Source organism: Ceratotherium simum, chromosome 4 (genome assembly GCF_057802395.1).
Source record: "Ceratotherium simum simum isolate JZ-2026a chromosome 4, ASM5780239v1, whole genome shotgun sequence".
NCBI lineage: Eukaryota > Metazoa > Chordata > Mammalia > Perissodactyla > Rhinocerotidae > Ceratotherium > Ceratotherium simum.
In genome coordinates, this window is record NC_141903.1 from 31123902 (window position 1) to 31150349 (window position 26448).

At 41.2% G+C, this 26448-nt stretch overlaps 1 protein-coding gene across 5 annotated transcripts in view; it reads left to right on the forward strand.

Annotated features, from left to right (window-relative positions):
• PRELID2 (PRELI domain containing 2) overlaps positions 1–21962 on the forward strand; it is a 72575-nt gene extending 50613 nt beyond the window's left edge. For all 5 annotated transcript variants that reach the window (XM_087429611.1, XM_004420037.3, XM_087429613.1 and 2 more), the window contains 2 exons: positions 13027–13096; positions 17989–21962. In XM_087429611.1, the coding sequence (XP_087285737.1) occupies positions 13027–13086 (60 nt within the window). In that variant the 3' untranslated portion in view covers positions 13087–13096; positions 17989–21962. The remainder of the gene's footprint in view (positions 1–13026; positions 13097–17988) is intronic.
• The last annotated feature ends 4486 nt before the right edge of the window (positions 21963–26448 follow it).

The following is a 26448-nucleotide window of genomic DNA, read 5'->3' on the forward strand; positions in this document are numbered from 1 at the left end:
TGCACATACATGTTTTAAATTATATTTCCAGCAGAGCCATTTATGTTCTTTTGCCCTAGTTCTCTTTTAAACCAGCAGAATATCCTATACTGATCAGCTGTGTCACCTTGGGCAAGCCATTTAATTATCTGAGTCTCATTTTCCTCATCTGTAAAATGAGGATAATATTGGAACTTACTTCATAGAGTACTTGTGAAAAGTAAATGAGTTACACGCATAAAATGCTTAGGACAGGACCTGGCACACAGTAAATAATCAGTTATGATTTAAAAAGAAAAATGCAAGAAAATTATAAGCAAAAACTTATTTTCCCCATTACAATATATAGACAAATGTTCAGTGGTTGTAATGATCCTGTCTTTTGGGTCAATGCACCCTGAGTTTAAATCTCAGTGCCCTCCCTCATAGTGTATATACGAATAACCTCTCTCGGGGTGAAAAGTGAGTAATAGTACCTATGTTATGAGTATGAGAATTAAAGGAAATAGTGTATAGAAATGCTTAAAGTACCTTGGCACACAATAAATACTCTATGAATGATAATTGTTATCTTTCCATTACAACTCAAACTGGCATATTTCCTTCCAGTTTTTCATATGCAGATTTTAAGCAGTCATAATTACAGTATAAGTACAATTTCATGTCTTACTTTTTTCAAGTAATATTTTATTATAAATGCCTTTCACAGTAACTACATAAACTTGAAAGCCATCATTTTAATGACTGCCTAATAGTTCATTAAGTAGTTATATAATAATTGATTTGACCATTCCTTTAGTATTGAGCATTGAAGGTATTTCTAAGTTTTACCATTATAAATGAGCCCATGTGAAACATCTTTATACATAGAGCCTTTCATATTTTGTATCACTACCTTAGAAAAGATTCCCTGAAGTCCTCTTGTCTGTATGTGACTATTTTCATGATTCTTTGAATGTATTCTTTGTCTCCTTCACTGAACGACAGGCTTCTTTGTGGGGCTCACTACTTTATCCTCAATACGTAGCGCATAGTCAGTGCTCAGTAACATTTATTGAATTAGTGAACAAATGTACATATTATTTGTATTATTTTCCAAAAGTGGTAAGACTTCTTTATGTTTCCATTCTATTATCTTTTAAAAATAGTCTTAAAAGCAGAGAAACTTTTTATTTATTGGGGTAATAGGAGAGGTAACAATAACAAGTAATATTTATTGAACACTTTCTATGCCCAGGCATCATCCTCAGTACATTACCTACATTACCTCCTTTAATTTGCTCAAGAATTCTCTGTGGTATAAGTACTATTATCACCATTCTATAGATGAGGAGGCACCGAGAGGTGAATTGACTTGCCCAAGATCACACAGGTGGTGAGCGGCATTTCCTAGATTCAGAACAGGCAGTCAGACCCTTCATCTGAGCCCTTGATGACCAGGCTACATATACCTCTAATTTTACTTTTCCAGCAGCTCACCCCTTTACACTTCAGCCAGTCTAACAAATTATTTTGCAGGGAACATGGATTGGTTGGCCAAATTCCAAACAAGGCATGAATCAGAGTTGTCCCTCAGCCTTGAGGATTTTGCATCAGTCTCAGAACAACAGCCAGAATTGCTTACCATGCTTGTTATGTAAAAGGAATCTCACCCTTGCAGTTCATCAAGTGAAGGATGTGTGAATATTTTTTTTTTTTTTCTGCTGAGGAAGATTCACCCTGAGCTAACATCTCTTGCCAATCTTCCCCTTTTTTTGCTTGAGGAAGATTGTCCCTGAGCTAACATCTGTGCCAGTCTTCCTCTATTTTGTATGTGGGTCACCGCCACAGCATGGCTGATGAGTGGTGTAGGTCCATACCTGGGATCTGAACCCACAAACCCAGGCCGCCGAAGCAGAGCGTGCTGAACTTTGACCACTATGCCACGGGGCTGGCTCCTGAAGGTGGTTTTTTTTTTTTTTTTGGGAGGAAGATCAGCCCTAAGCTAACATCCATGCCAATCTTCCTCCCTCTTTGCTGAAGAAGACCGGCCCTGAGCCAACATCCACCACCAATCCTCCTCGTTTCTTTCTCCCCAAAGGCCCAGTAGATAGCTGCACGTCATAGCTGCACATCGCTCCAGTTGCTGCACACGGGACGCAGCCTCAGCATGGCCAGAGAAGCGGCGTGTCGGTGTGTGCCTGGGATCCAAACCCGGGCCGCCAGCAGTGGAGCGCACGCACCCAACCGCCAAGCCATGGGGCCGGCCCCCTGAATGTATTTTTTATAAGCCTCAGGTTTTTTATTGAAGAGAAGAATTTTATCAGACTGTTTAACATTCAAGGCAAGCTGGTAGATTTAGAGCATTGTCCATGTGGGAGTTATTAATCCATATAGGAATATCTGAGACCAAACAATATGACGGGTGGATTGATACTAGGGATTAACTAATAATGCTTCTCATTTAATTAGCAATTGAAATACTAGGGCAACTTTTAAATTTTTTTTTTAATTTTTAATTTTTTTCTCCCGAAAGCTGCAATACATAGTTGTATATTCTAGTTGTAAGTCCTCTGGTTCTTCCATGTGAGCCACCACCACAGCATGGCTACTGACAGACGAGTGGTGTGGTTTCACGCCTGGGAACCAAACCCGGGCCGCCGAAGCGGAGCATGCCGAACTTTAACCAGTAGGCCATCAAGGATGGCTCTAGAGCAACTTTTAAAAAGTATCCACCATGTTATTATGTCCCTTTCTTCAATCTCTCTGTAAAATAATAGAAAAAAATATATATATGTTGGTCTCTGCCCCTGGTCCCTGACACAGGGCTCCTACCTAAAACCCTTGTAAATTCCTAAGTGATAAGAGCACTAGAAGTATCTTTTGTTCTAATGAGGCGACTCTGAGTTGGCTCCTGGATGGCTCCTGGATGGGGGCTGGTCAGCAGAAAGACAAAGCCGTGATTAGAAAGAAGCTTAGAATTTTCAGCCCCAGCCCTCATCTTCCAGAGAGGGGAGAGGCGCTAGAAACGCGAGTTAATAAATGATCATGCCTATGTGAGGAAGCCTCCATAAAATCCCAATAGTATGGGGTGCAGAGAGCTTCCAGTTTGGCGAAAACATGCACACCAGGAGGGTGACTTACCCCAACTTTGGAGACAGAAGCTCCTGTGCTCAGGACCCTCCTAGACCGTGCTCTCTGTATCTCTTCATCTGGCTGTCATCTGAATCCTTTATCATACACTTTAATAAACTGATAAATGTAAATAAGTGTTTCCCTGAGTTCTGTGAGCTGCTCTGGCAAATTAATCGAACCTAAGGAGGGGGCCGTTGGAATCTCCAAACTATAGCCAGTTGATCAGAAGCAGGGGTGATAGATAACCAGAGCTGTGACTGGTGTCTGGAGTGTGTGTGTGTGGGGGGGCGGGGGCAGTCTTGTGGGACTGAGCTCTTAACCGGTGGGATCTGACACTTCTCTGGTAGATAGTGTCAGAATTGAGTTAAATTGTAGGACACCCGGCTGGTGTCAGAGGCTTGCTTGTTGTGGGGAAAACCCCCACACATTTGGTGACCAAAAGTGTCAGAAATGAAGTGTTTTGTGTGAGTAGTAAAGGAAACTCACAGGAAAGAAACACACACTGCAGGGAAGAACTGGGTTTTTCCCTACACGGGTGGAAAACGGAGCTTTTCCGTTTTACTCTCCTTTCCTCTTATCAGTTTATTCTGGGGGTTGGGAATTTTAAAGAACATTTGTGCCTATAAGCACTACAAGTTATTTTTTTTTCCCTTTGCGAATGACTGATTCTGAAAAATAGCAGGTGGTTCATCTTTAGACCATTGTTTGCATAGAGAGATTTTATTTTTTAGTCATTTATATGTAGCTTTTGTTTTGGTTGCACTTGTTAATTTGTGATGTTAAATGCTTAGAATTTTTTTTAGTGAGGAAGATCAGCCCTGTGCTAATATCTGCCAATCCTCCTCTTTTTGCTGAGGAAGACTGGCCCTGGGCTAACATTCGTGCCCATCTTCCTCCACTTTATATGGGATGCCGCCACAGTATGGCTTGCCAAGCGGTGCGTCGGTGCGCACCCGAGATCTGAACCGGCGAACCCTGGGCCGCCGCAGTGGAGCGCGAGCACTTAACCGCGTGCGCAATCGGGCCGGCCCCTAGAATTTTTTTTTAAAGCGTCACTTCTTAAACTTGCCGTGGACTTCATGGTTCTGCACTCCCCAGGTAATGTGAAGGATGAGGAGTGAAGGCGAGCCGTCATATTTATGTTGCCAGCGTTCATTACAGCACTCCAGCTCCAAGTTGTAACCTGATCCCTCATTTACTCTCTGGGTTTTGTCCCCAAGAAGTGATGATCATGTTTAGCATCGAAAGGCTTTTCATGGGAATTAAAGAGCTCTCCAGGTTGGCGTTTGACAGTTAACCAAGGAATTCTAATCGGCAGATACTGTGTTGAAACAGAAATGCTTCGTGAGCACGTTTGTCCTCCAGTTTCTCCAAAGTGCATGAGGGAGCTTCACTTGGTATCAACAGAAAATGAAATGCATTTGGAGATGTAGTGAGGTGCTTTTATTTTTAGGGCAATTGCAAGAACTACATGTGATTTGGTCTCACCCTGCCTTCCCTAAATTTTTAAAATTAGAACCACCCAGATGTAGATGGAAATAACTTTGAGACGGCAGGAAGGACTATGCCTAAGGCGACGTGTCGTTTTATGGTAATTTGAGAAGAGAACCCTGTAAACATACTGCACTTAGTAGCTGGGTGCCTTTGATCAAGTTTCTTAACCTATCTGAGTCTCCTTTTCCTCATGTCACTGACTCATAGGTTGGGTGTTAGGATTAAATGAGACAAGGCATGTAATGTGCTCCCACAGCCTAGTAGGGGCCTCAGCCTCTCGGTAATCAGTTCTTTCCTGGGACTTGGATTCTAGTTCTGTCTCTGTTGCTGATGACCCCTGTGACCGGGGGAAAGCTGGTTTACCCCGCTGGGCTCGGTGTTGTCAAGCACAAGTGTTAGTAACTCTCAGAGGTGATGTGAAGAGCAATAAAACAGGCTTTGTGAAATGTGAACAAGCACAAGGTGAGCCCCTGCTGACATTCCCTCTAGGAATTCCAACTGAATGGTGGGTGCCTTGTTGTGGGAGTCTCATTGTGAGGGGCCCCTAGTCAGAGCTAGGTCCATAAAGAAATCAGTGGCCACTTTCAGGCCACAGGGAGAATGGGAAGTAATGGTTAACCAAAGTCGGCCGTGCTTTAGTAGCTTTGTATGTTGCCTCATTGAATCCTCAGAGCAGTCCTGCAAGAAAGTATGCGTATTCTCTTTCTTCCAGCCATTTTACAGGCACAGAAACAAGTTCAGTGAGGCAAGTACTCATTGTGGCAAGAGTTGGAGAAATCCAGGTTTAAATTCCAGGTTGGCTACTTACCACCTATGTGACCTTGAGCAAGTTACTTACCTTTCTGAGGCCCAGTTTCCTTACCTGGAAATAGTGAAAGTAAAAGTATCTCACCTCATAGGACTGTTGAGAGGATTGAATGCCATAATGTAGGTGAAGCCCCTGGCATATAGTAAGCTGTGATAAATTATTAACCTCAATATTGTTGAGATTTGGTGGGATGCGTTTTTGACTGAAATATGGCTTTGGAAAATTATATTTTGTTCAAAGGAAACGCCCAATTTGAAGACTGGCCCTACGTGTAAAGAAGATCGTTGACTTATAGAAATTCATGAATCTGGGGGAAAGAGAAGGGTAGAGATAAAAGATAAAAGGAGAATTATCTGAGCATCCATTGGATTTATTTATTATATGGGCATCAGATGGATTTATTCTGTTAGAGACAATTCATTGATAAAATGCACAAGCATGCTGCTAACCATTTTATCTCTCAGAATAAGGAAGAAACAAAGGGGAGATTGTGACTGAGCTTAAATCTGATGAATAGTGAAAAAATGGCTGATAAAGGGAATTGATAAGAAGCTTGTTGATTTTTAGTTTGTTAGTCTGGAGTACAAGACTTGGTACAGGGACCCTTTGGTGCCAGGCGCTGAGCAGTGCTGCTTCAGTGTGAGGCGGATTATCTTATAGTAGGGCTGACGTAGATGGAATAAGGAAGAGAAAGCTTCCCGTCGGTGGAGGTTTCTAAGCAGGTAAGAGATGATCAATTGTCAGAAATATCAAGGAGGGGATGTGGCACTGGGTGGGAGGCTGGCCTTGATTTTTCTTTTTTTAATTACTGATAAATTAATTTTCAGTTCTCTGATTATATCTAACAGATTCACATGAAGAAGCCATATTTTGCATGAAGTCCAAGTCAGGAAAAATAAAATCATATCCAGGTCAAATTCTAAAAATTAAAAATGAAAATAGATTGAGTTACATTGGAGGGTGAGGGAAGTCACTTTATAAAATAGAAAAACACCAATGACGACATGCCTTTTAGCTGCTAAAATGTTCATGTCAGGCCAGGTTTTATTTGAAAATTGGCAACATGGAAATGGCTTTGTAACTTTTCATTCTGATATGTGATCCCAGGACAACTCTCTAAATCAGATGGGCCCCTGTCAATCCTTTGCTGAGAGCTTCCTATCTGGGTTAGATAATGTAATGTTCTTTCCAATTTTAGATTTTGTTATTTTGGGATATATTCTTTTCCATTACAAATTGTGAGATTAAATATTCTCGTTAAAGAGAGAGGAAGCTGTATAATGTGAAGTGAAGAATCTGAATTATTATATCAGTTTAATGTTCTGCAGTTACACCTAAAGATTTTGGGTTACTATCAAAATAAAAATGAATCTTACTCAAGAGTTTATTAGCCACTATGGGAAAATTATATTGAAGTCGTACATTCTATCAAGATATTCCTACATGAAAAGCATTGTATTTAAGATAATTTGTAGATGTGATTAAATATTGATTTATATATTAAGAATCATGCCATTTAGTTTGGGAACAGGGCTAAAATGTCTGATATATGTATCAGGCTTTTTGAACATAGTCAATAGGGAAGGGAAGGGAAGCTCTTGCCTGTGTACCCAACATGACAATAGTCTTCGCCTAACACAATCTCATTGAAACCTCCCGCCCCTAGGGTTGTAAGATCCTGGATCCCAGACTCTCAATCCTGATTGCCTTGGGTCAGATTGAGGCTCTGCTTCTTAGTTATGTGTGATTTTGGCCTGGAGGGTTAATTTTTCTGAGCCTCAGGTCTCATCTAAAAAAAGAAGGTAATGAGCCTCTCAGGCAGATAGGAGGGTAAAATAAGCCAATGCAGGTGAGGCACGCAGCACAGGGCTTGGCACACAGGGTGTGCCAGTACATTTTAACTGTTATCATTATTTGGTGTCATCCCAGTTTTATAGATGAGTAAGTCCTAACTGTAAAAGAATTGGACAGCATCAGATTAAAAGATGCTTTATTGTGGCAAAAGAGCTCTTCCTGGAGAAGCTTTGAGAAGTGTTTCTATTACCTTTTGATGAGAAAACTGGATGCAGATTCCTCCCTCTTCCTCCCGCCCTCCACAGACGATACCCACTGGCCAGGTCTCTCTTTGGTCTCATGGAATTTACATTCTGTTGCCGAGTGGGGGGCAGGGGTGACAGACAGTACAAAATATTTAAAAAGCATGATAATTTTTTAGAGTGATGAATGCTATAGAGATAGTGAGACCAGGCTGTGTGATCCTGACTGTGGCCTGGGCTGTTGTAGCCAGGGCAATCAGGGAGTCTCTGAGGAGGTGCTGGGTGAGTTGAGATCTGCATATTGCAAGGAGCTAGTGGTCACTGGAAGATCTGGGGATGTTCCTGCCAGAGGGAACAGTGAGTGAAAAAGCAAGGAACTGAGCGTGTTCCATGAATATAAAGCAGTCCTGTGTATCCGTATAGTGGTGAGGGGAGAATGGAGGGAGCTGTGGTTGGAATGGGCTGGAAGCAGATCATCCAGAGCCTTAAAGCCATGATAAAAAATGTGAACTTTATTATAAGAGCAATGAGACACTATTGAAGGGTTGAAGCAGGAGAGTGACATTTTCTTATTCTACCTCATACTGTTATGACTCTACATAAAGTAAATGAAAAGATTCTGAGAAAGTTTTATGTAAACCGACTTAAAAAAAAATTTAGACTCAAAAGGGAAAGTGAGGTTTTTAGAGTAAACTTGATACAAATCCTTTTATCAAGAGGTGAGTGGTTTTATAATGCAAACTTCAGTATCCAAAATTATCCCACTTTCTAAACTCCTTTGGCTAATCCAAATTCTTCAGGACGCATTTTAAGTCCCACCTCTGCTGTCAGTTCTTTCCATGTCATTCTCTCTCTTTTATCTTTTTTACTTTCATCTTTCATTTTTTCGTTGTTTTGTTCTTTCATTTCCTATGGCAGCCCTTGTCATCCTAATCTTTTCAACCACACTTTCTAGAGTGCTAACTACTGGACAGATTGCACTGTAATTCCAAAATTCAGACTCATCAGCCTGGCATTCCAAAGTAATCAGTTGATCAGTTTTATAATGTATCAATGCTGAGCACCTATTGTGTGCCAAATTCTGCACTAGACAATAAGGATTAAAATGTAAGTAACTTCTGTTTTCTGCCCCTGAGCACCTTACCGTCCAATGTGGTAGATTTGTAAGCTGATGATTGATTGGTTGATTGATGGATTCATTCATTCATTCAGTAGACATTTACTAAATGCCTTCCATATAACAGGCGTTGTTCTTCTAGGAGATACATTTTGAACAAGACAGATAAGACCCCTACCCTTGGGGCTTACATTCTAGTGGGATTAGATGATGGTGAAAGAGATTTAGATGAAGAACAACTATTTATTTACTGAGTTTTTACCAGAAGCTAGGTACTTTGATAACCAGTTGAGGCATTATTTTAACTAATTCTTAGGACAAGCCCATGTTATACTATCTCTATTCAAAGATGAGGCAGTTGAAGAGTAGAGAATTTAAGCAAAATGCCCAAGGTTTCACAAGCTAGCTTGGACTCAACCTAAATCTCTCTAATGGTGTCATTGCATAACAAATCCATTTTTGGCAATACAAGAATGTTTTATATGCTGTCGTCTCTTCTAGGAAAGAACAGAGCTAGGTGGGAGGAAGAGTGTGTGTGGGCAGGTGGGGAGTGGGGACGGTGGAAAGTTTGGAAGTGTGATAGTCTCATCTCCTGCTACATACAGTCCACTTTCTCCGCCTTCAGGAATACAGTTGCTTAACTGCACTCACACTAATGTTCCCATCCCCCCGTGCCTTTTCTTAAGCCTCCCTCTGCTTGGTCTTTCCCTTCACTCTGTATGTCACACCCATAACTGGACTTTGGGTCTTACTCACATCCATCCTCTTCCAGTGTCTTCTGCAAGTCCTCCCTTCCTGCAAGATTAGTCTCTATTTCCCTTCTTCCATTGAACTTTTTTCTTTTAAACATGGTAGTGCTTCTCAGAGGCTGTCTGGCCTTTCAGTTATTTTGCATTCCTCTATTTCCTCCCAAGAGACCTATGATCCCTTGAGTAGAGGCTTCATGTCTTATATGCATCTTATTCCTCACTGCATCAGTGGAGTCCCTCACACACAATGGGCGCTGATACTGTTAAGGGTACTTATTCCAAAGCTGTGACCCACAAGAAAGCTTGATTTCCAGTGGGGATCTTCCAATGCCTGATCTGGTTATCACAGTCACCTAGCTTCTGGTAAATGCTCAGTAAATAAATAGTTGTTCTTCATCTAATCACGACCAGTCTTTTATCATTGTGATAATTAAGTGAGCAATTCTTTTCTGTTAAGAACGCCCCCATAGATGTATCTTTTGAGAACTGCTTTAGAACTTTGTAATTTTTATAAGGTCTAATATTACTCTCTTCGAGGCCTCCTAGGTAAGTCAGAGCTTCCTAAGGAAGCATCAGTTCGATAACAAAATAAATATACTATCTGGATCTAGTCACCTTTAGTTCCAACTTATTCCACCTCCTTTTCAGGCAAGCTTTTCATTTTCTGTAATAATCAGCTGTTTCTCAGAGACTCTTAGATGGGGGAATTTGTGAAATGTTTTGCATTGGGAAGACTCTGGGGCTCCTTTGTGGGGATGTGTTTGGCCAGCACAGCTCTAGTATTAGGGAAATGAGACTGAGAGGGCTCACTTATCCATACATTGGTAAACAGAGAAAGATAGCCTTGTAATAGAGAAAAAATTCTCAGAGGGGAAACAAATAATAAAATCAGGCTGGTTTATGGTTTGTCAGTCCAAAAAGCTTTTAAGCCGTATCTATAAAGGTGAATCCACTTAATGTTTGTTCTGCATTTCAGGCATTATTGTGTGATAAGTGGTGTAAATTTAGCCCCTTTAAGCCTGATCTCCTAGGGGTTGAGTTTTAAGCGTTGGAACTTTATTTGAAGGGATTCTATCTATTGGGCTTTGATTTGGTCTTTCCTTACCAAAGAGAGGTACTAAATAATGGCTTGGCCTCCCTGTTAGGTTTTTTTTCTTTAATTCATTTTATAGGTCTCTCTCTGCCCCTGTTCTCTACCTTCTATTTCTAACTGTTCTGCTTAAAAAGACTAAAGTGGCATGAGAGAAGGGGAAAAAAGGGAAAGAAAAATCAACTGTCACATTGTGAGCATAATTGATTCAATAAATAACGTCTTTCAATTCCCAAGGCAACCCTCAAAGTCTTCACTTATGTCAATTAGTGTTCAGCTCAGTAAGTGGTGACGTTCTTAATTTAGATGAATGGAGAGAGTGCACCAGCGCTCACCTCCTAAGGAAGGAGTGTACTTTTCTGGTTTTAAAGACATCCCATATAGATTTACAGGCCCACTCTGCAAAAAGAAGCTTGAAATGGAAGTAACGTGGCCATTTTTATTCTTTTTGAAAATAGAAGGAGGGCATTTAATTGTTGTCCAGGGGTTTGTTGAAACAAAACATTGAAACAGGGGAATGGAACCTACTAGACTGTGAGCTCTGTGAGGGCAGGGACTTTGTCCTGTTTTTCACCATTTAATCTCCAGTGCACACAGTAGCTGCATAATAAATATTTGTTAACCAGATCTGTTGTTGAATGAATGAGAGCAGAAATGAGCACAGTTCAGGTCTTATGTTAAGAATTAGCTTAAATTTCATTCCACTGGTTGTTTCATCCCCTGCCTCCCTCCTTTTCCCCCTAATTCTTTAAAAGGAGAGTAGCTCTCAGAGGATGATAGTACAGTAGGTACTGTATCTTCAAAAATGACGAAGGAGAGCTGTTTCATCAATTCCCAGGCTGGCAGAGTTGGAAGGGATCTTGGAGGTAGTGTCAAGCTGCCATTTGCAAATTCTAGTGGATGAACTAGTTGTGCTTCAGAACTACGTGAGGTATGTTATAAATCTACAGATTCCAGGCCCCAGCCCTGGAAATTCGGATTGTATCCAGTCTGGGTAGGGCCTGGGAATCTGTATTTGCTTGCTGGGTTCCCCTAGTAATTCTGGTGTGCAGCTGCACTATCTGGTCAGCCTCGTGGTCCCCTGAGCTCTCTGGTCTAAGTTACTCCTTGGTAAAAGTGACTAGCCTAAGGTACCCAGCTGAGTAATTGGCAGGGCTGTGACCAGAACCCAGGTCTCCTGACTCGGATGCAGTGCCCTTCATCCCACAGTTTGCTACTTTGGTTCACCCAACACTCTGTTGTCCTTGGCATTTTGTCAAGATCCTTTAATTAATACTTCTTCCTTCCAGGAGTGTGGCAGTATTTGTGGTGATGGCCAGCCAGAATCTGAAGGCCTTCTGAAACCTCAAGGAAATGATACATTTTGTTCTGTGTACTTTGGTACTAGATATATTGTATTGTCTTCTCTAGAGATGCATCCTCCTCCTGTGGCTCACAACAAACCCCAAGTAGGAAGTCCCTACCTTTCTCATGTAGGCTGAGAATCACCTGGGTGCTTGTTTGAGTTTTAGCACTCTGGGGCCTCCTTGAGTCCTATTAAATCAAAGTCTTCCTGTGAGGGGCCTGGGGAACTGTATTTTAAGTTAGCTTGGATCATTATTCTCTTTAAACTACTTTATAGTCCCTGAGAACAGTGTGTCCCATTGCTCCAGATCCAGTTTTGATTTCCTTAAGACCTTCGTTCATAATTACATGAAAATCCTGTCTTTCCATCTGAAGGTTTATCCTCTGGTCTACAGAACTTGTCCTTGAAGGAGGAAAGAGGGAATATCTGCTTTTGTTGTTCTTCTAGGGTAGAATTTCACTGGGCAGGGTGGGTGGGTAGACAGCTTGATATGTACAGTAGTGGAGGGAGCACTGCGAGGAGATTAAGGGTGACCCTGAAACCAGAATAGAATGCCTGAGTTCTTTCCTGGCTTTATTACTTAAGAGCTGTGTAACTTTGGGCAAATTACTTAACCCTCTTTGAGTTTCTGTTTCCTCATCAGTGAAATGGGGCTAAGAATAGTACTTGTTCAGGGGTTTTGTGTGTATTAAACAAGGTGTCCTAGGCCGGCTCTCGGGACACAGACTCAGAGATGGAGATTTTTGTGCAAAGGGTTATTGGAGAGGGCTCTCAGTTGTTGGCTGAGGGTGGCTGTGTGCCAGCAGTAGCCTGCAGTGCTGGCAGATAGGGAAGGAGTGCCCGCGTCCTGGAGGGGATCCCCACGGTGCACCCGGCACACACCACCCAAGATAATGCACATAAGAACCTGAGCAGTAAGTGTAGCACATTTGTAAGTGTTCAATAAATATTAACTATTACCATTATCATTCCAGCTCTGGCAATGCCACTTAGCAGCTGGGCCACTTTCAGGAAGTTACCCAACTTCTCTTGGACTGTTTTCTTATGTTTAAAATGGAGACCCTAAACTCCGCTCTGTCTACTTCCCTGAGTAGTTTTGAGTGCATGTGCACATAATGTATGTGAAATTGCTGAGTAAAGTATTATAAAAATGTAAGGTATAACTATGAGCCTACTCTTCTGAAACAAATATATGGCGATCACTTGGATTTCTTGAAGGGAAAGGCTTGTGATATATGTAAAACTGCTTGTCCGTAAAATATGGCATTTTGATTTTTCTTTCTTCTCTCTATAGGGAATTAGAATAATGGAAATGCTGCTAAAGGAACAGTGTGGTGCCCCCTTAGCCGAATAAAGAATCATCAGTGAGTACCAAAAGCAAAATCAGAATTATTTACTCAAGCCATGTTTTCATGCTTATAAGCCTGGCATTATGCATCAGCCTCCCTGGGCTATTCATGCTGTACATTTCTCAGTTATATGCACGGGATGCTGTTTCACAGGTGTTTTGTTATCTCTTCAGTACCTTTATTTACTTGGTTCTTTGATGTTCAGAGCAGTTTTGTACTACTTGCTGGGTTACAACTGCATTCAAATTGTTTAAACTGCTCAGCACAATCCCACATGATTGCAGCCCTCAAGGTGGCATAGATTTGTAGAGACTGCAGTTCAGGATTAACTGAAGCTTATTTTTATTGTTCAGTGAAAACAATGAAAGGAGGAGTTTAAAGCTGTATTTGGAGCAGGAAGGAATACAAGAAAGGGGCATGTTGATTGGCCAGTGAAAATAAATATATTTTATCAGTCATATATCCTCCCAACAATTGGGAGTGGCTGCCTGAAATGCTACTGAGAAGGATTCTGAGGTCTTGAGAATAATTCTCAGGCTCTGATTAAGAGTGCTTTGATTGATTAGCCATGTCTGCCATGGGCACAGGATGGAAGGAAGATGGCACTTGTGCTGGAGCACATGCCACCTCTAGGTTAGGGCAAATGATGTAGGGTTAATAGCAGGGGGATTTCAGAACTACTTAACTTTTTCTTATCCTTAAGTTTTGATTGTCTACATCAGGGAGAGTGTTCTTCATAGTAGAAAGGTAAAGTTATATAAGACAGAATAAAGCCTAAAATAAATGAGTATAGTGGATTTGCATCTTAGAAAATTTATAAGACTTAGTTTTTTAACATCTGAGAGAACATAAAACCCTTGAGTAAAGCAAACCGTGTTGTGGGTAATTCAGAGTTACCTCAAATTTCCTTATGTTGGCTTAAAACTATAGTACACATGGTTTTATATAAGCAACTTGGTACTCTACTTGTGATATATAATAAACTTTGAGAACAATTAACCAAAGAAGAAGCAAAAGAAACATTTGTGTACAAGTACCTCAGCATTCAAAGCATGCTGGCCAGACCTACGAATGAAAATTGGAGAATTATGAAGTGTTTCTGCTTGTTTGCAGATTTGGCTCCATTTTGATTAATATTAAGCCTTCTATACTTAACACATACTAATAGATTTATTTATTACTGGAAAGAGTAAACACAATAATTTCATTTTGCACAGGCACAGCACATGGCAGGTGCTCAAAAAATGCTGGGATGGAGTCTAAATATGGTGTGCTCCTACATCCACTCTGTTTTCTGAAAAGTTGTAGAGAAGAGCTTGGCCACATCTCCCTGTTTTCCCAGGCTGGTGTTTCTTTGAGGCTCACTAAGCACCTCTAGTGCTCGTGCACTTGGGCACAGATCCCATCTGACCCTGGAGGGTGGGGTCTAAAGTCAGCTCCACATTAAATAAGAAAATGAGGGGACTCCACTTACATGGAAAAAGTATATGTTGGTTCCCAAACTGTAAATTAGTGATTTTGAAACTTTAGTGAGCATCAGAAGCATCTGGAGGATTTGTTAAACATGGATTGGTGGGTCCCACTCGCAGAGTTTCTGATTCAGTAGGTCCCGGTAGAGCCTGAGAATTTGTGTTTCTCACAAGTTCCCAGGTGGTGCTGCTGCTGCTGGTCCAGGGACCACACTTGGAGAACGATTGCTTTAAATGAGTTCTCGTCACTGAAATGAGACATTAAATGCAAGGGCACTGAGAAAGCTCGTAGATGGGGTTTTGAAACTGTTGTCATGTATTCCGTCAATTTTAGATTAATCAGAGGAATGATTTGCGTGGCTTTCCCGATTTTAGCATCCCAGCCTCTTGTTTGCCTTTTTTTTTGCTGCTTGACTATTGACAGGCTCCAGCCTGGAGCGAAGACAACTGAAAAGAAAGGAGATGAAACTCACATCAACTTGTGTTTTTGATTTAAAGTGTTGCTAGTGAAAATGAGGAAATTAAACAATCATTACCAATTGTCTTAAATTACCCAAGTTCTTGTTTTTTTTTTTTTTTTTGTGAGGAGGACCAGCCCTGAGCTAACATCCAATGCCAATCCTCCTCTTTTTTGCTGAGGAAGACTGGCCCTAGGCTAACATCCACACCCATCTTCCGCTACTTTATGTGGGACGCCGCCACAGCATGGCTTAACAAGCGGTCCGTCGGTGCCCGCCCGGGATCCGAACCAGCGAACCCCAGGCCGCCACAGCGGAACGTGTGCACTTAACCACTTGCGCCACCGGGCCGGCCCCCCAAGTTCTTGTTTTTGTGTTTTTACCCTGAGTCATGAACTCAGGGCTTTGTGTTGTTTTTAAAAAGCAAATTATTCTCCTCTCTTACGTGAGGTGCTTGAGGTCTGGATGCTACTGGGCGTTTAGTGCAGGGCACTTGCACTGAATGCATTCAGTGCAATGGAGTTCCTGAAGGATTTACGTAATTCAGCCTCTCGTAATTTATGAACAGTTTCTCAGATGAGCAAATGTGTAAAGTAAGGAATGTACACTCTTACCCCATAAATCTATAATTACTGCAAATGAGAGGCTATTGCTGAGGCTTTATTTAAGGTTTTTCCAAAATCAGCTTCACTGAGGTATTATCTATGTACAATTAAATTGACTAATTTTAAGTGTACAATTTGGTGAGTTTTGACAAATATAAACAGTTATGTAAGCATCACCAAAAACATGATATAGAACATTTTGAGGCTTTGATGTTGCTGCAGTGTCGTTGCCAGCTTACTGCTTCACTTTTTTTTTTTTACCCCATTTTCTTGACTATTTTTACAAAGTTTTTGCAAGCTTGAAATAAATGCGCCTGTTTAAATGGAACTTTTCATATTCTCAAGATTAGTTCTATCTGTGGAAGAATGATTGTAGGTGGGGGAGCTACTGGTTTTATGAGCAGTAAAATGCTACATTAAAAGGAAGGGGGGAAATTAGCTCTATAGCTATAGAGCAGGAGTCAGCCCATAGGCCAAATCCAGCCTGCCGTCTGCTTTTGTAAATAAAGTTTAATTGGAACACACTATGCCCATGGCTATGTTCTGGCTACAATAGCAGAGTGAATAGTTGTGACAGAGATATTACAGCCTGCAAAGCCTAAAATATTTACTATCTGGTCCTTTAAGAAAAGGTGTTCTATCCCCTGGGTTAGAGCATGCCCTGTCCTAAATTAACATCAGGGAGCCTTGTTGTTTGGCCTTTTTTTTTTTTCTGAGGAAGATTCGCCCTGAGTTAACATCTGTGCCAATCTTCGTCTATTTTGTATGTGAGACGCCTCCACAGCATGGCTTGACAAGTGGTGCAGGTCTGTGCCTGGGAGCCAAACCTAAGCCGGCAAAGTGGAGTGCACCAAACTTAACCACTAGGCCATGGGGCCAGCCCCTGTTTGGCCTTTTTTATATAGTGTTTGATTGCATCTTACCTCTATACCAAAGTTAATAGTGTGACAGTTTATTTTCTCTTCATTAGCTCTAACATCCTCCCTTGAGTGATATTATTTTAAGGCATACAAAAGCATTAAAATTATCACAACAGTGAAGTTAAATACTAGCAACAGTGATCATTGAAATTGCTCAAAGTTCCAATGCATACGCATAATGGAGTAGAAATATAGGCATTTTATTTAGCAGATAAAGTAGCGCTCTGATGTGGAAATAGTAAAGGTGCTGTGTACAATGAACTCAATTTGTCAGCTTTGGAATTTTGCAATTCTTAATTTTTAAAAAACATTCTGTGGGGTTTGCACAAATATGCATAAGGAGACATTCAATATTTTTATATCATACCACATTTCAAATTTGTATAATTTAACTTCACATAGAATATGACCACATTGTTTATCATACCTAGCACTAAAGATACTCTCTAGAACTCTCTGGCCTGTGTATCCGAGTGGGTATTTGACAATTCAAAAGCTTAGAAGGTGGTTTTGTCATGAGCCAAAGTGGAGGTGCACAAATCTCACTAACCAATATGCTGTGGTGTTGCTGCTGACACATCCATTTGATAGATTTTTGATTTCCTGTCCTTTTTTTTTAAATAATTTTATTTATTTATTTTCCCCCAAAGCCCCAGTAGATAGTTGTGTGTCATAGCTGCACATCCTTCTAGTTGCTGTATGTGGGGCACGGCCTCAGCATGGCCGAAGAAGCGGCGCGTCGGTGCACGCCCGGGACCCGAACCTGGGCCGCCAGCAGCGGAGCGCACACACTTAACCGCCAAGCCATGGGGCCGGCCCTTTCCTGTCCTTTTTGAATAAAACAGCCCTGACATCTGTTTGTTCTTGCCGCTGGCAGTTGGGAAACCGGGCTTGGTGAGGTTTGATAACATACCAGAGTTTATTCACATCGGAATGATTAAGACCTCGGGGCCGGCCCCGTGGCATAGCGGTTAAGTGAATGTGCTCTGCTGCTGGCTGCCCGGGTTCGGATCCTGGGCGCGCACCAATGCACCACCTGTCAAGCCATGCTGTGGGGGCAGCCCATATAAAGTGGAGGAAGAGGGGCACAGATGTTAGCCCAGGGCCAGTCTTCCTTAGCAAAAAGTGGAGAATTGGCATGGATGTTAGCTCACGGCTGATCTCCCTCACAAAAAAAAAAAAAGAAAAAAAAAAAGGAATGATTAAGACCTCAATTTTAGCTATATATCTTAACTCCCCTTTGAACCAGCTCCTCTGGGTCGCTGGACTTAATAAAATGAGGTGCTTGCTTTGTTCAAAGATCATTAGGAGGCAGAAATGCAATTTCTTCAAGAATTATCCAAAGCGATAGAATTCAAGTGACTCTTAAGAGTTGCTTCAGAAAAGAGGGCAAATAAGTATTGATTGGTGAGTCATGTTTATGAGGTGATAAAGCCTGTTTGCTTTCTCTTGCAGGGGAGCCGTGTTGTGTTTACTTTTGCTCGAGAAACACTTCTTGGACACAGCACATCAAAGACGCAGTTTTTGGATGCATTGTCGGCAGCTTAAAGAAGAGGACACCTTCCTGCCAGGACATGAAATGATACACTCCCCTGGGAGCCTGCCCCAAATAACAGCACTCGTGGAGATGAGCCCTTCTAGCTGATTTTTATGGCACAGTCTCCTTACGATTTTACAAATAAAGGAAAAACCCCACAGAAAGTGATGTCCGCCCTACTTCAGGATGTCCTGCTGATTGCCTGGTGACCGTGTCAGGACAGCCGAGGACAGGCTAGAGGCCTGAAGAGCGGTGCTTGGGCCTTTCTGTTATCTGCGTCATTGCTCATAGGATTCACGAGAGGATTCTGGGACAAATAAAGGAGCTGAACTGGATACTTGATTCATAGGTGGCCTGGAACAGACAGGAATGTACCAGACCTGTGTTGAAGCTAAGCCATATTTATAGTAACATTTAAGATTCCTCGAAATCAGGAGCATTTGATTTCTACCCATAAGTACTACATAACTGCCATCAGTATAGCTTTTATAATGTAGCATGTGAGCTGTGAGTTGGTCCTCTAAAACAACATGGGCTGGAGAGTGGGGAGGCAGATTGCCATCTTGGCTCCTGCTAACTCGTTCTGTGATATGGAGCAGATCCTAACCTCTCTGTTTTTCACAGGACAAATGGGGATAATTGGATACAGATCTTTCTACTTGCGATGATTAAACAGGGTAGCTCAGTGTAAAAAGCACAGGTTTAGGTTCAGACAGACAGACTTGGGTTTGATTCCAAGTGCTGGCACCCTCTAGCTCAATAATCTTGTACATAATTTTAAATGTTTCTGGAGCTCGTTTTTTAAATTTGTAAAATGGGGTTATAGCATTAACTTTGTGAGATTGTTGGACTGATTTGAGGTCATGTATATAAAATGCCTAGCTTACTCTCTGGTACGTAGAAGTCCAGTAAGTAGAAGCCATTATTATGTGAAACCATTTTGAAAATGTACTTCTCAAATATAGGATAGTATTAGTGTTTGAAAATTAGAGGACAGTAATTTACATTTCCTGTGATCGGAAGCCAAAATATAAATGTGCACTACCTAATAGAAAGCTTGAAGAGAGGCAATAATTTGGAATTCATCTTCTTAAGATAAAAATTGGGCCATTACTGGAAAGTCGTAGGGAAATTGTTCTTTTTTTAATATTTGAAAAATTTTCCACTTAGTACATTGATGAATTTCAAAGCAATTATTTTTTTATAGAAGCCTGCCACTGTGAACCTCTTCTTATTGTATTTGAGCTATTTGTGCTGCCTGAGTTTGTCTCTTAGGATAATTTCCCTTCATTTCCTTAGTGTTTCATTCTTCAATTGTGTTGGAGGGAAAATGAATGGTAGAAACCAGAACACCCTTTGACCTCCTTTTCCAGTTTGTAAATGGCATTTAGTAGGCTTTGGGAATAATAGCCCATTTCCAAAAATAAGAGGTGATGTGAATTATCATGCAAGTGAGAGGCAAGAAATTTGTATTTGCAGGTTGACGTTGGCATAAACTTAACCCTTCATACTCAGCCACTTGCATCCTCTGAATGCAGGAGTTTTCAACCTTTGCTGCCCATTAGGACTACCTGGGGAGCTTTATGCAATCCTGCTGCCCAGGTTACATCCAGACCAATAAATCAGAATCTCTGGGGGGGGTGGAACCCAGGCACCAGTATTTTTTAAAGCACCCCAGGTGATTCCAATGGGCAGCTAAGGATGAGAACAGTACAATGAATTGTACATGATTCCCAAGTAATCCTCTGGGCATTATCTGATTTCTTGACACCTCTCAGGTAGAAAAGGATCTTTGTAGCAAGAGTTTTTGTTAGAAATAGAATGAGTGAAGCACAGAGATGTTGAATTTTTGTCTTAATTCCTTGAAGCTCCAATGCAAATGCCTGCAGGGGTCTGGCAGGTGATCTGGTGAGTGAAGCAGACTGGTGGCCACTGGGGAGACCCCCAGGAGCATACCCCCTGCTAAAGGTGTGCAGCTGCTGACTGGCTCCAGCACAGTGTGGCCACGTGGCTGATTTTTCTAGTTCTTCCAATTTCCAATTTTGCAGGAAAAGGCAGAATTTGAAAAAAAAGACAAGTCCCAATTTTTACATGGTGGTAATGAATTCAAGGATTGTTTAAAATATTGTGCTGGCCAAGCAAAACATGTTTGCCAGTAGTTTCCAGCCTCTGCTTCAAGAATGTTAAGGACCAGCCTAGACATCCCAGCCAGTTGTTAATAGATTTGCATTTTCCTGTTCTGGAAGTAAGCTGCATTCTGCCTCTCCTCCAAGACTGCTTTTAGATGTATTTTCCTCTCCATTCCCAAGTAATCCTCTGGACTTGCTTCAGACACATTTCCTCACTCAGTATTTTATTTTCCCCTGCAAGCATCCATTGCTTCATTCTTCACATATATGGCTTAGAAATCTTATGTTCTTTTTAAAATTAATCAGGGCTTGTTAGAGTTTATTTTTATTATATGTCAGAATCTTTTTCCTATGATAAACCACTTAGAAGCCCACATTTAACTTTATTTTATTATATATAGTCTAGTGTAAGAAATGTCAAAACCAGGAGTACAGCCTTAGTGGGCACATTAGGAACAAGGGTGGGAAAGGGTTAATTCCCAGACCTGGCCAGTCTCCTCCTGACTGGGTTGCTGAGCCTACACTTCAAGGTGATGATTTACTATAGTGATTCCAGGACTTCCGCTTGTACCAGAATCTCTGGGGAGGTGTGCTAAACTGCAGGTTCCCAGGCCGCTACCCCAGCGATTCTGATTCATGAAATTTCGGTTGGGACTCAGGGATCTGCATTTTAAAACAAGTTCACCAGGAGATTCGGTTGTGCTGTTCCACAGACCACATCTTGAGAAACACTGATTAGGGGAAGTGTTCTTGGCCTCTGCATCTCCTATCATTTAAGAAGGTTTTGCAGTCCATCGGGCCCACTGATTAGTACCATTGATCACTCAGGACACAATATAAAGTTCTTTTGCAGAGAGAAGCTGACTTAAGCTGTCCCTACATGATTGAGGTGCTTGTACCATGAAGGGGCTTTTATAGTTTCAGTCATATGTGGATTAAAAAGGTGCTGTATTCTTTTTATATAAATTGCTTTGTGTATCTTATAAGCCGTATACGTGTAGTAATATCCCATTTATCAGACATTGTGAGGTGCATGGTATGGACAACTCCAGGTGATTCTTTTAAGTTGCACATCTTTTTTGCTTTATTTCAACCATTTACAAGAAACTCTTAATTTAGTATACATTTTCCTGCTTTTGCAAACAATCTACTGAAGATGATGAAATCTTCAGGGTTATCATTTATGTTTTTGATTCTTTCAGGTCCTATAATAGTTATGAAAGCCCCTGCACTGAATGGCTCTGCTCTTTGAGTGGTTTTATAGTTTTTCTTTTCTATCTCTAGGAACTTTCCTCTCATTTGCTGTATGGGGTTGGGAAATCATGTAATTGCAACTATATGTCAAGTAACAGTAAACAGGATCTGAATGAGGCTTTGGGAGGCTTTTCTAGCAGTAAAATGAATGAACATTGCTGCATTGACTTGGTGATGTTATCTTAGAGGCTCTGCTACTTCCTCTAACTTATTTCTTGATCCTCAACTGCAGTTGTCAGGTCTGTGACCTCAAGATAAGTGAGATGTTGCTACAAATAATTTAATCTGTAAGCCATTGTCTCCCCCAGTTGTATTAGTGTTTTTATATATACAGTTCTATAATATGAAAAGAAAGTAGATTGAAATTCAAATGAACATTTCTCAGGCCAAGTTTTTGTGCAGGATAGTGTTTTTGATTCTATCTTATTGTGATTTAGAGCTATAAATTAGTTGTATACCTGTGAATTCAATCCTGCACTCATTCTGAAATAAAGGTGTTATAACTAATATTTATGTGTGAATTTGAATTTCTTGGGGGTATCACCACTCAGTAGAGCTTGTGTTGATCATTTGTAGCGATGATCCTAGTCCTTTTCAGTGGCACCAGATGGGGATGTTATACCAACCATGTGATGTTAGCTCCCTGCTTCCTCCAAGGTGAGCCATTAAAGTTTCTCCCAGAAATGAGCAGAGGCCACTCTTATTGAATGACCTGAGTGGGCCATGGGCTGATGGAGCAGAGGACCAGGGTCTGCAGAGGGAGAAGAAATGAAGCACAGTACAGACAAACAGCAGCATGAAGTCAGGTGGTCCCAAAGAGGGAGGGGAAGAGAGAGCAGCTGTTTGTTGACCTGTGAGGCTTAGCTATATTTCCTGTACTTTGTTTCCATGAGATTTGCCATTATCCTTCCATTTGTCCCCTTTTTACTTGACTGTATTTGAATGGATTTCTGTACTTTGTTTCCAAAATGCCTTGTCTAAGCCCTATTGATGCCTTTCTTTTGTTAGAGCCTGAATGCCTTTACAGGTAGAGTCCTTAGTTCAGCAAGTGTTTATTGAGCACCTACTGTGTGCAAGAGAAAGGCAGAATTTGTTTTCTCTTTTGACTTGATCCAGGGGGTTTCCAGGAAGGCTTACGCCATCGTTATATTGACAGATGGCAGTAGTGGGCACCAATTGATGGTAAGATCAGAAACAGCTCTTGGGTAAATCAAATGATGATTGCTTATTTAAAGGATGTAGAACAAGTCAGCACAGGACGCATAGTGGAAAGATCAGCACAAAAATGTGTAGCTTGGTGGCCCTGAAGCAGCAGATTGCACAGTTGTGGATGATCATGTCTGAATTGGTGAGGGCACATCGTAACTTACCTTTTGGAAGATAGCTGGTTCTCTCTACGCCTCTATTTCAGGGTACAGGATATTCAGGCCTAAATGTCGTTTACTTTCAGACTGTTTTGACTATTACAGCCTGGTCTGAGGACATTCCTGAATTCAGGGCTGCAGTATCAGCACAGTGTTTCCCTGATGTCTGGGCGGGACACGCTAACTCGTGTGGGCTAATCCCGCAAACCCCAGAACCTCAACACAAGCCTTGGAGAGACCGAGGCAGGTAAAGAGGTGGAGTCCTAAAAATGACAAGCCCCGTGTGATGGGGACTCAGAATAGAAATTAAATGAATGTATAGAAACTTAAAATGCAGTATTTAAATTTTAAAATGCAGTATTTCTTTCATACCTTGACTGCCAGTTGGAACGCCATGGGGAGCTTTAAAAAATACTGACGCCTGGGTCCCATCCCCAGAGATTCTAGGTTGCATCCCCAGCATCCTGAAGCCACGGACAGCAATTCCTACCAACTTCAGAAGTAAAGTCTGTTCTCCTATAAGTGGCTTACCACTTATAGGAGAGGGGAGTTTGTAATATGAGACATCTCCTTTCTGGTGTTTTGCCTCTAGTCCTTCAGAAAAATATGATTCACTGTTCAAAAAAAAAGTGCTCCAGTGTCTCTTAAATGCTAATAGAAGAAAGATCCTAAAAATACTCCACCATGCATAACCTGCTTTGTTATAATCAAAAATTTGAGTTGCATTTGTTGGAACAGAATCCCATGCAGAAGAAGGATCTCATAATAACTGGAGACCTTGCTTGTCTTGAAGGGTTAATCTGAGGAACTGTACTGCCGGACCTTAAGACGTAGCTCTCCGAGCTGTGGACAGGCACGCTGTGCAGGAGGCGGCAGAGAGAAAATAGCAGCCGCCATCCTGTTAAATTAAACTCCACGGAGCTATTCTCCAGCATTCTCGGAGAAGGTTAGAGCCATTTCGTGCCTGCCATCTGTTGGACTGCTGATGGAATCATTACTTCTTTGTGTCGGTGCCAGGATGAACTTTTAGATCCGATGACAAAGGAGAAAATGCTAACTCTTCAGTTGTATGTTTTTGTTTTCCCGTTTTTAGTTTAGGTGTCTCCCTAAATTCAAAAGTCCATCAATTGTTCAAACTTTGAAATTACCACTTTGCCAGTTTCTTTAGCGGTTTAGGGGAAATTATTTTCTGGTTGAAGCTCCTCTGTTATTTGTGTTTGTTTAAGGATGTAGTCATTAGTCTTGTCAAAACCAAAGTCATTCTTGTCAATCAGTCTAAAAAAAAAAAAAAAAAAATTCCCCTGGTCCCCAGGACAGGAGATATACAAAACGCAGCCAGAAAAAAATTTAATGAATTACCCCAGAGTATAGTTATTGTAAATGGAAACAGGATGTGAGGCAAAGAGAGGGAGAAAGAAAGGGAAAAACCTACCAAGGTCATTCCTGTCACTGATTATATTAGGGTGACTATGAGGAAACCTTTATTGTCTGATATTTTCGTTCACAAATGACATTTCAGAGAACTGCAGGAGATAGCATGGCGATTTAGAGCCTTACTTCGTGTCTGTCTGTTTTTCTTTTTCTGAACATATCCATAGGTGTACAGCAGGAAAAAGTCCCTCGCAGCTCTTCTGCCAGTATCTTGGTGATTGGATCTAAAGCCTTTGGAAAACTTGGAGTCACATCAGAGGCCCTAGATGGCTACAATTTTTAATTACAGATTTAAATTGGATTAAACTATGCATCAGATTACAATTGGAGCTACTCCAGTATGGAAAGTAGTCTTTTTGTATGTGTGAATTCAGAAGCTGGCATTATAACTTATTTCCTTAGGTGTTAATTGTTCTGTCAAGTACTATGAGAATCATTTCTTCCTGGAAAAAATACATGCTAACAATGTTTTGGGGCCTTACTAAAGGGAAGGATTTTGCAGAGAAGACTTGAGAAGAGCAAAGCATCAGCAGGGCATTTATTTTCCCCCAATCTGCCTCTGAAATGTCTCCCTGGAGGATGTCACCTGCAATTCTCAGAACAGGGTGTTTGTACCCTTGGGAATATAGAGTCATCTCTGTGAGGGATGTGTGAAGCTGCAAGATAGATGGGCAAAATGTTCCTCTTGGAGCATTCATTTTTCTCAAAGATTTGTGGGAAAAACATTATTTTTACATTAAAACAAATATATAGGGCCTGGCTCAGTGGCCGAGTGGTTAAAGCTCCCCACACTCCGCTTCAGCAGCCCAAGTTCGCAGGTTTGGATCTGCGGCACGGACCTACTCCACTCACCAGCCATGCTGTGGCGGTGTCCCACGTACGGAAAAATAGAGGAAGATTGGCATAGATGTTAGCTCAGGGCTAATCTTCCTCAGCAAAAAACAAAAACAAAAACGACCCCCCCACACACAAACATAACGTTGTAGAATGTGAAATTGGAATAGATCCTTAATTTTTTAAAACATGAGACTTAAAAGACACTTTGCTTGGAGCACTGCTTAGCATGCTGTCTAGTACACAGCAGGTGTTACATTAGGCTAAATCTAATGGAAATACCAAAGAAAGGCAATTACGTACGCTTCAGCCTGATACAAGCACTTGCAACTAGTACATCCCAAATGCTCCAGGGCTCTGTTTGCTGGCGGGAGTTGGGTTCCTCTCTGGAAAGTTAGAGAAGCCCTGATGTAGGCCACTCCCAATCCCTGGAACTCGCAGGATTCTCCTGTCCCTCAGATTCAGCCTTACATCCCAGCAGCATGGCCTTTGCCTGCCAGTATCTTGTAGTACAAAACGAGGCCAGTGTCCAGTAAACTTGGGCAAGACTTGCCATCAGGGGCATCACGGAGTATTTTGAGAGCTGAGTTAATGTAGAGCTCTTAGCTGTTGAGAAGGAACACAAATGCTCTTCATACACAAGTATGAAGAGCATTTATTGAATATTAAATTTTAAATTATTTTTTCTGTAATTTTTTTGGGGTCAGTCATGTTTTCTCTTTTGTTCAGAGAAAATACTCATCAGGAAAATTTTATTTGTCAATACAGTAGGCCCCCTTATCTGTGGGGGATATGCTCCAAGACCCCCAGTGAATGCCTGAAATTGCAGATAGTACTGAACCCTATATATACTATGTTTTTTCCTATACATACACACCTATGATAAAGTTTAATTTATAAATTAGGCACAGTAAGAGATTAACAATAACTAGTAATAAAATAGAACAATTATAATGATACATGTAATAAAAGTTATGTGAATGTGGTCTCTCTCAAAATATTGTACTGTATTCACCCTTTTTCTTGTGATGACATGAGAGGATACATGTGATGAGATGAAGTGAGTGAATGACGTAGGCATCGTAACATAGCTGTGACATAGCGTTATTTTCAGATCACAATTGACTGCAGGTAACTGAAACCACGGATAAGGGGAGACTACTGTATGATGTTTTTAACATACCTTTTTTTCCTACTGGAGGCAGTTCAGATACACCTATATACTGCAGCTTTCTCCAACCAGTCTCTCTACGGTGTTTAATCCAGGGTGCTTGTTAAAATCAATGGGAAGGGGTATAATTAGTCTTGATGGTGTAAAATGACAAAAAAGGAAAAAAATTAATGAGGAGTCGTTTTGATTCTTGAT